The sequence below is a fragment of the Schistocerca gregaria genome, chromosome 9, assembly GCF_023897955.1.
Source record: "Schistocerca gregaria isolate iqSchGreg1 chromosome 9, iqSchGreg1.2, whole genome shotgun sequence".
Lineage (NCBI taxonomy): Eukaryota > Metazoa > Arthropoda > Insecta > Orthoptera > Acrididae > Schistocerca > Schistocerca gregaria.
This window is the reverse complement of record NC_064928.1, coordinates 222,277,265-222,286,047: the sequence shown is the minus strand read 5'-3', so window position 1 is coordinate 222,286,047 and position 8,783 is coordinate 222,277,265. Positions and strand designations below refer to the sequence as shown.

The window sequence follows — 8,783 nt, the reverse complement described above, 5'->3', positions numbered from 1 at the left end:
CACTAAAAGCACCATAGTAGAACACAGATGATGCTTCTAAGTTGATGTAATAGCCAGTAAGAAGTAGTACAATTCAAGTTTTAGGCATCGATTATTGACTTTTTACACTTCTTTGGTGCCTTGGAGATGAGCTAGAAACTTAAGATTTTGCATGAAAGGAGGACTAGCAGCCACGTTACACGGGAGAATGTTGCTAGGAGATGCCGATCCGAGCAGACCGCTGTGAAGATGTGAAGGGTGTGGCGGATCGTCGTCCGGCAGAGCTTGCTCTGTCGGCGACCCCATCCGGCCCCCCAACGGCAACAACCCGGCAGATGGACATGGACCACGAGTCGGACAGCTCTACGGACCGGCGCAGTCGTTATGCGACCTCAGCCACGGCTGAGGCAGCGAGTGGTTCGGCGGACGGCTTGTCGGCGGGGCCTGCCCCGTCGGCGGCCGCTAACCGCCGGCCACCTACGACTGTCCGGCCCAGCAGGAACGGAGATACGCAGAGGAGCCGACGGGCACTTTCGGCGGATGGGGGCTTGCCCCTGCACGCCTACGCCCGCGTACTTGACGTTGGCGGCCCGTCGGCGTCGTCCTGCGCTACCAAGGAAAACAGCAGCGCGGCCACAGAGCTGGCCGTTCAGCAAACGAGGGCCGAAACGGATGCTTTGGCAACTGTTCCGGAGCAAACCAAGTCACTGGCGCCAGTGGCTTCAATGGATGCAGCGCATACGCCGGAGGCAGAAAGGCAGCTTGCCTTCCTGATGGGACTCATCCCAGGCACAAAACCGGCAGCTGAAACCATGGAGGTGGAAAAGCACTCGCGCAAGCGGCCTGCCGACGCGAGTGCTGCCACCACCTGCAAGAGGTCTGCCACTAGCTTGAACAGCAGCGCACCCACGCTCCGCACACAGCGGAAAGCATCGAGGAAGGGTAACAAGACCCTTCCGCCGGCCGCTGACGATGAGGGCTTCACACAGCCCTCCCGCAAGCACACAGCCAGAGCTGTCGTGCTCGCCCAACAGTCGGCCATCAACACCGGCAACCGGTACTCCGGCCTCTCAAATGACGCTGGAGAGCCCATGGAGAGCCAACAGCAGAGGAAGTCGCCCCCACCGCCCCCTGTGGTCATCAAGTGGACCGGCGGCTTCAAAGAGTTCCGAGAGAAAATCAAAGCGGTTGTTAAGGGGAACGTGACGTTTCGAGTCGCAGGGCGCGACTTACATCGCGTTATCACCAAAACAGCTGAAGACTACCGTGGGGTCATGGACCTCACCGAAAAGGAGGGGCTTCACAGCTTCACCTACTCCTCGGAGCCGGAGAAGACGCTGAAGGTCGTCTTTCGCAAGCTCCCGTTCAGCATGGACCCAGGGTACCTGCGGGAGCTGCTTGAAGATCTGGGCTTTCCCATCCGCGCCACAGCGCGCATGAAGTCGCCCAGGGACCACTCCGACATGCCGCTGTTTATGGCGGTTCTCGATGACACCATCGAGAACCGCAAAATCTTCCAGCTGACGCACGTGGCCGATGTCGGCGTCACCGTGGAGAAGCTACGCAGGAGACGAGGCCCGCCGCAGTGCTTCAACTGCCAGGCCCTCGACCACGTAGCGAAGTACTGTAAGATGCCTCCTCGCTGCGTCAAATGCGCGGGGGACCACGCCACTAAAGATTGTAAGATTCCGAGAAAGGACGCGCCCACTTGCTGCCATTGCGGCGAGAAACACGTGGCGTGCTACCGCGGCTGCACTGCCTTCCGGCGTGCCACCGCAAAACAACGAGGACAACCGGCGCACTCCGCGCGGGTGCAGTCCGGGAGAAGTTACGCAAACGCTGCCACTGACAAGGCACCCGCCAAGTCAACTGAGCAGCGTCCTGCCGACGCCGCCGTCGAACGGGGGCGTGGCAACCAGTCCGAGCCTGCTCCAGAGGCGGTAGTCGCTCACGGGCGCGGACCGCCGAGAGAGCAGCCTGCAACAGCGAGGGGCGGCCGCCGGCGCGGTCGGCGGAGGGAGCGTCCTGCCCGCGAGACGCCAGCTCCACAGCCTGCTGTTCGAGACCAGGCAGCGGCACCACCCCCAGGCACTGACAGGACTTCTGCAGCGAGTGTCGCGGAAGAAGTCAGGGCCATGAGGGAGGACTTCAAGCTGTTCCTGACACAACTTCCGCAGATGATTGCGTCTGCAGTGCAGTCGGCCGTTCAGGCCATCACCACACCAGCTGTCCCCACACCCAAACATGGATAGGCACATCCAGGGCCTAACCGTTTGTGTGTGGAATGCGAACAGCATCAGAACCCAAGCGGGAGAATTCCGCCAGTTCCTGCGTGATGAGCACGTGGACGTTTGCCTCGTCACCGAGACCTGGCTGAAGCCAGGCGTGGACGTGAGGGCTGCAAATTTCCGCTGCTACCGCACGGACCGGGCAACCCATGGAGGCGGAACGGCGGTGTACGTCAAAACGTCGTTGCGCCATCACCAGGTTCTACTCCCAGAGACGCCGACTCTGGAAACCACGGGCGTCGTCGTCTGCACTTCCGCAGGCCACGTCACGTTCGTGGCAGCGTACCGACAACCGTCGGGACACCTGCAATCCAGGGACATCGAGACGCTGCTGTCGATGCGCGGGCACCTCTTCATCGGCGGCGATCTCAATGCTAAACACCCGGAGTGGAACTCCAGGGTCACCACCATCAGCGGCAGACGACTACTCCGGGTCGCAAACCTCCACGACGCCATAGTGCTGGGTCCCTTCGACCCCACGCACTACCCGAAGCGTGGCCGTCCCGATGTTCTAGACATCGCGATCGTGAAAGGGGCAGCTCACAACGCGATCGCGACCACGCGCTGTGCCCTGTCCTCAGATCACCTGCCAGTGATCTTTGACATGGACACAGACGGGATGGCCCCACCTGAGCACCGCAGCGCCCGCCTCAACACCAATTGGGCGCACTTCCAACAGCACCTAGCAGAGACGGTCACCGCCACACCCGATCCGGACGTGGAGGGGGTGGACGCCGCGCTAGCTGCGTTCACCCACTACACACTCGCGGCGGCAGATGCGGCGGCGCCACAGCGACCAAGGAAGCCGATGGATAAATCCAAGCAGCTTCCGCCGGATATCTTGATGTCCATCCGTGAGAAGAACCGGGTCTTCCGTGAGTGGCAGATCACGAGAAGCCCCGCCACCAAACGCCTGCTAAATCGCCTGCGCCGCGAGATATCGGCGGCCGTCAGCCACCACCGAAATCGGGACTGGGCTGGCAAAATAGCCACGCTCAGAATCGATGACGGAAGCGCCTGGGCCGTAACTAAGAGCTTCCTGAGGAAGGGCCAACGCATCCCGCCGCTGCAAGTTGGCAGAGACGTCGTCGCGGAACCAGATGCCAAGGCGAGCGTCCTTGCGGACGCCTTCGCGGACGACATGTCGATGACGACATGATCCGCGAGGTGGACGAGCGCCTCCCACTGTACCTGACCCAGCAGGAAGAGGACGACATCCTCACAGAGACAACAGAAGAAGAGGTCCAACATCACCTCAACTTCCTGCAGCCCAGGAAGGCAGGGGGATGTGACAAGATGGGTAACGCACTGCTGAAGAAGCTGCCGTCGGAAGCAGTGCGTGTCGTCACAGCGATATTCAACGCCATCCTTCGCACTGGCGTCTACCCTGCTGCGTGGAAACACGCAGAGGTGGTCGCCATCCCGAAGGCTGGCAAAGATCCTAGGCTGGCGCAAAGCTATCGCCCAATAAGCCTCCTGCCTTCCCTCTCGAAAACCTTCGAGAGGATTTACTCGATCCGACTGCAGCGCCACGTCAGTGAAGAAGGCCTGCTTCCTGACGAGCAGTTCGGATTCCGCCGCGGTCATGCTACGCAGCATCAGCTACTACGACTGGTGGAGCAGGCAATGGGGGCCCTGGAACATCGCGAGTACCTCGGGGCGGTTTTCCTTGATGTTTCTAGGGCCTTCGATAGCGTGTGGCACGACGGCCTCCTGTACAAGCTGCTGGTACAGGGGGTTCCTGTGTCGCACGTCCGCCTTCTCCAGTCGTACCTGAGCGGGCGCACCTTCCATGTGCGCGCTGACGGTGGCGTGTCAACGGCGCGCCACATCCGAGCAGGAGTACCGCAGGGGTCCGTGCTTGGCCCACTGCTGTACTCTCTGTACACCGCCGACGTGCCAAAGACGACGCCGAGGGTGCACCTGGCGCTCTGCGCGGACGACACCGCCATCTACACTCGCAGCAAGGACGCGCAGCTAATGCGCCGCCGGCTGCAGCTCTCCTGCAACGAGATTGGAGCCTGGGCCACCAAATGGCGGCTCAAGTTCAACGCCGGGAAAAGCCAGGCGGTGATATTCACGCGCCGCCGCATTCCCGACGCGCTGCTGCAAGTGCGGATCATGGGAGGCCCCATCCCGTGGTCACGCACAGGAAAATACCTCGGCGTCACCCTCGATCGACGCCTGACGTGGGGTCCACACATCCGGGAGCTGAGGGGCCGAGCGCTCGGCAGGTTGCGCCTGCTGTACCCGCTCCTCAACCCAACGACGACACTGCCCCCCCACTGCGGCCTCTCGCTGTACCTAGCACTCATCAGGCCAGTGCTAGAGTACGCGGCCGTGGTGTGGGGAAACGCGGCAGAAATGCACATCCAGACGCTGCATCGTGTGCAGAATAAAGCCCTTCGGCTGGCTCTACACCTGCCGAGGGACTACGGCACACGCAGGCTGCACGACGCCGCTGGAGTCCAGATGTTGGAGCGCCGCTTCCGCGCGCTCGCTACACCATTTTATGAGTTGACGGGGACCTCCGAAAACCCGCTGGTCAGGGGGCTGGGAAACCAACCCCACTGGCGCCCAGCGACCAGATGGCCAGACCTGCTGCTGGAGTAATCCAAGCAGCAAGAGAAGAAAAATTACGAAGCGTGAAGACGTGAAGACGAACAAAACGTGAGGACCACAACGACAAATTGCGATCTCTGACGCAGGAACAGCAGGCCCTGCTTAACCTGCCCAAAACGTGCAGTGAATGCACGAGATGTCACGCACGACGACGACACGGGAGAATGTGAAAAGTGTTCATATGTAGTAAAAACCTAAGAAATCCGTCCGTTTTCGTCATTTGTTATCGAATCGACTTAAAGCCAGATTGTCAAATTGGCCGCTCTTCTCTCTGAAACGGTTGTACTTATCGTCTGCAAAGCTATGTCGCGTGCTGCGGTACGCGGAGACACTAAACGCACCATAGTAGAACACAGATGAAGCTTCTAAGTTGATGTAATAGCCAGTAAGAAGTAGTACAATTCAAGTTTTAGGTATCGATTATTGACATTTTACCCTTCTTTGTTGCCTTGGACATGAGCTAGGAACTTAGGATTTTGCATGAAAGGGGCCCTAGCAGCCGCGTTGCATGGGAGAATGTGAAAAGTGTTCATATGTAGTAAAAACATGAGAAATCCGACCGTTTTCGTCATTTGTTATCGAATCGACTAAAACCCAGATCGTCACATTGGGCGCTCTTCTGTCTGAAACGGTTACATTTATCGTCTGCAAAGCTATGTCGCGTGCTGCGGTATGCGGATACACTAAAAGCACCATAGTAGAACACAGATGATGCTTCTAAGTTGATGTAATAGCCAGTAAGAAGTAGTACAATTCAAGTTTTAGGTATCGATTATTGACTTTTTACCCTTCTTTGGTGCCTTGGAGATGAACTAGGAACTTAAGATTTTGCATGAAAGGAGGACTAGCAGGCACGTTGCACGCTAGAATGTGAAAAGTGTTCGTATGTCGTAAAAACCTAAGAAAACCGTCCGTTATCGTCATTTTTTATCCAATCGACTTAAAGCCAGATCGTCACATAAGCCGCTCTTCTCTCTGAAACGGTTGTACTTATCGTCTGCAAAGCTACGTCGCGTGCTGCGGTATGCGGAGACACTAAAAGCACCATAGTAGAACACAGTTGCAGCTTCTAAGTTGATGTAATAGCCAGTAAGAAGTAGTAGAATTCAAGTTTTAGGTATCGATTATTGACTTTTCACCCTTCTTTGGTGCCTTGGAGATGAGCTACGAACTTAAGATTTTGCATGAAAGGAGGACTAGCAGCCACGTTGCACGCTAGAATGTGAAACGTGTTCGTATGTAGTAAAGACCTAAGACAACCGTCCGTTATGGTCATTTGTTATCCAATCGACTTAAAGCCAGATCGTCACATAAGCTGCTCTTCTCTCTGAAACGGTTGTACTTATCGTCTGCAAAGCTACGTCGCGTGCTGCGGTATGCGGAGACACTAAAAGCACCATAGTAGAACACAGATGAAGCTTCTAAGTTGATGTAATAGCCAGTAAGATGTAGTACAATTCACGTTTTAGGTATCGATTATTGACTTTTTAGCTGTCTTTGGTGCCTTGGACATGAGCTAGGACCTTAAGATTCTGCTTGAAAGGAGGACTAGCAGCCGATTTGCACGGGAGAATGTGATAAGTGCTCATATTTAGTAAAAACCTGAGTAATCCGTCCGTTTTCGTCATTTGTTATCGAATCGATTTAAAGCCAGATCGTCACATTGGCCGCTCTTCTCACTGAAACGGTTGTACTTATCGTCTGCAAAACTACGTCGCGGGCCGCGGTATGCGGAGACACTAAAAGCAACATCGTAGAACACAGATGAAGCTTCTAAGTTGATGTAATAGCCAGTAAGGTGTAGTACAATTCACGTTTTAGGTATCGATTATTGACTTTTTAGCTGTCTTTTGTGCCTTGGAAATGAGCTAGGACCTTAAGATTCTGATTGAAAGGAGGACTAGCAGCCGATTTGCACGGGAGAATGTGAAAAGTGTTTATATGTAGTAAAAACCTGAGTAATCCGTCCGTTTTTGTCATTTGTTATCGAATCGACTTAAAGCCAGATCGTCACATTGGCCGCTCTTCTCGCTGAAACGGTTGTACTTATCGTCTGCAAAGCTACGTCGCGGGCTGCGGTATGCGGAGACACTAAAAGCACCATCGTAGAACACAGATGAAGCTTCTAAGTTGATGTAATAGCCAGTAAGATGTAGTACAATTCAAGTTTTAGGCATCGATTATTGGCTTTTTTTCACTTCTTTGGTGCCTTGGACATGAGCTAGGAACTTGAGATTTTGCATGAATGGAGGACTATCAGCCGCGTTGCACGGGAGAATGTGATAAGTGTTCATATGTAGGAAAAACCAGAGATATCCGTCCGTTCTCGTCATTTGTTATCGAATCGACTTAAAGCCAGATCGTCACATTGGCCGCACTTCTGTCTGAAACGGTTACATTTAACCTCTGCAAAGCTATGTCGCGTGCTGCGGTATGCGGAGACACTAAAAGCACCATAGTAGAACACAGATGATGTTTCTAAGTTGATGTAATAGCCAGTAAGATGTAGTACAATTCAAGTTTTAGGTATCGATTATTGGCTTTTTACACTTCTTTGGTGCATTGGACATGAGCTAGGAACTTGAGATTTTGCATGAATGGAGGACAAGCAGCCGCGTTGCACGGGAGAATGTGAAAAGTGTTCATATGTAGTAAAACCCTGAGAAATCGGTCCGTTTTCGTCATTTGTTATCGAATCGATTTAAAGCCAGATCGTCACATTGGCCGCTCTTCTCTCTGAAACGGTTGTACTTATCGTCTGCAAAGCTATGTCGCGTGCTGCGGTACGCGGAGACACTAAAAGCACCATAGTAGAACACAGATGAAGCTTCTAAGTTGATGTAATAGCCAATAAGAAGTAGTAAAATTCAAGTTTTAGGTATCGATTATTTACTTTTTACCCTTCTTTGGTGCCTTGGACATGAGCTAGGACCTTAAGATTCTGCTTGAAAGGAGGACTAGCAGCCGATTTGCACGGGAGAATGTGAAAAGTGTTCATGTGTAGTAAAAACCTGAGAAATCCGTCCGTTTTCGTCATTTGTTATCGAATCGACTTAAAGCCAGATCGTCACATTGGCCGCTCTTCTCTTTGAAACGGTTGTACTTATCGTCTGCAAAGCTACGTCGCGTGCTGCGGTATGCGGAGACACTAAAAGCACCATCGTAGAACACAGATGAAGCTTCTAAGTCGATGTAATAGCCAATAAGAAGTAGTAAAATTCAAGTTTTAGGTATCGATTATTTACTTTTTACCCTTCTTTGGTGCCTTGGACATGAGCTAGGACCTTAAGATTCTTCTTGAAAGGAGGACTAGCAGCCGCGTTGCACGGGAGAATGTGATAAGTGTTCATATGTAGTAAAAACCTAAGAAATCCGTCCGTTCTCGTCTTTTTTTATCGAATCGACTAAAAGCCAGATCGTCACATTGGCCGCTCTTCTCTCTGAAACGGTTGTACTTATCGTCTGCAAAGCTATGTCGCGTGCTGCGGTACGCGGAGACACTAAACGCACCATAGTAGAACACAGATGAAGCTTCTAAGTTGATGTAATAGTCAGTAAGAAGTGGTACAATTCAAGTTTTAGGTATCGATTATTGACCTTTTATCCTTCTTTGGTGCCTTGGACATGAGCTAGGAACTTAAGATTTTGCATGAAAGCAGGACTAGCAGCCGAGTTGCACGGGAGAATGTGAAAAGTGTTCATATGTAGTAAAAACCTGAGAAATCCGTCCGTTTTCGTCATTTGTTATCGAATCGACTAAAAGCCAGATCGTCACATTGGCCGCTCTTCTCTCTGAAACGGTTGTACTTATCGTCTGCAAAGCTAAGTTGCGTGCGTTGGTATGCGGAGACACTAAAAGCACCATCGTAGAACACAGATGAAGCTTCTAAGTTG

General features: G+C 53.3%; 1 protein-coding gene across 1 annotated transcript; it reads left to right on the top strand.

Moving 5' to 3' along the window:
- The first annotated feature begins 200 nt into the window (after window positions 1-200).
- Window positions 201-4,880, top strand: LOC126291526 (nucleolar and coiled-body phosphoprotein 1-like). The gene is made up of 3 exons (XM_049985028.1): window positions 201-1,166; window positions 1,833-2,164; window positions 4,715-4,880. The coding sequence occupies exons 1-3, from the start codon at window positions 201-203 to the stop codon at window positions 4,878-4,880; spliced, it is 1,464 nt and encodes a 487-aa protein (XP_049840985.1).
- Window positions 4,881-8,783: the final 3,903 nt, after the last annotated feature.

Coding starts and splice junctions, on each gene's coding strand:
- LOC126291526 (XM_049985028.1), top strand. CDS start 201: ATGCCGATCCGAGCAGACCGCTGTGAAGATGTGAAGGGTGTGGCGGAT. Junction 1,167..1,832: donor TCCGAGAGAAAATCAAAGCG/GTTGTTAAGGGG, acceptor GCCACTGACAAG/GCACCCGCCAAGTCAACTGA. Junction 2,165..4,714: donor CAACTTCCGCAGATGATTGC/GTCTGCAGTGCA, acceptor CGGCACACGCAG/GCTGCACGACGCCGCTGGAG.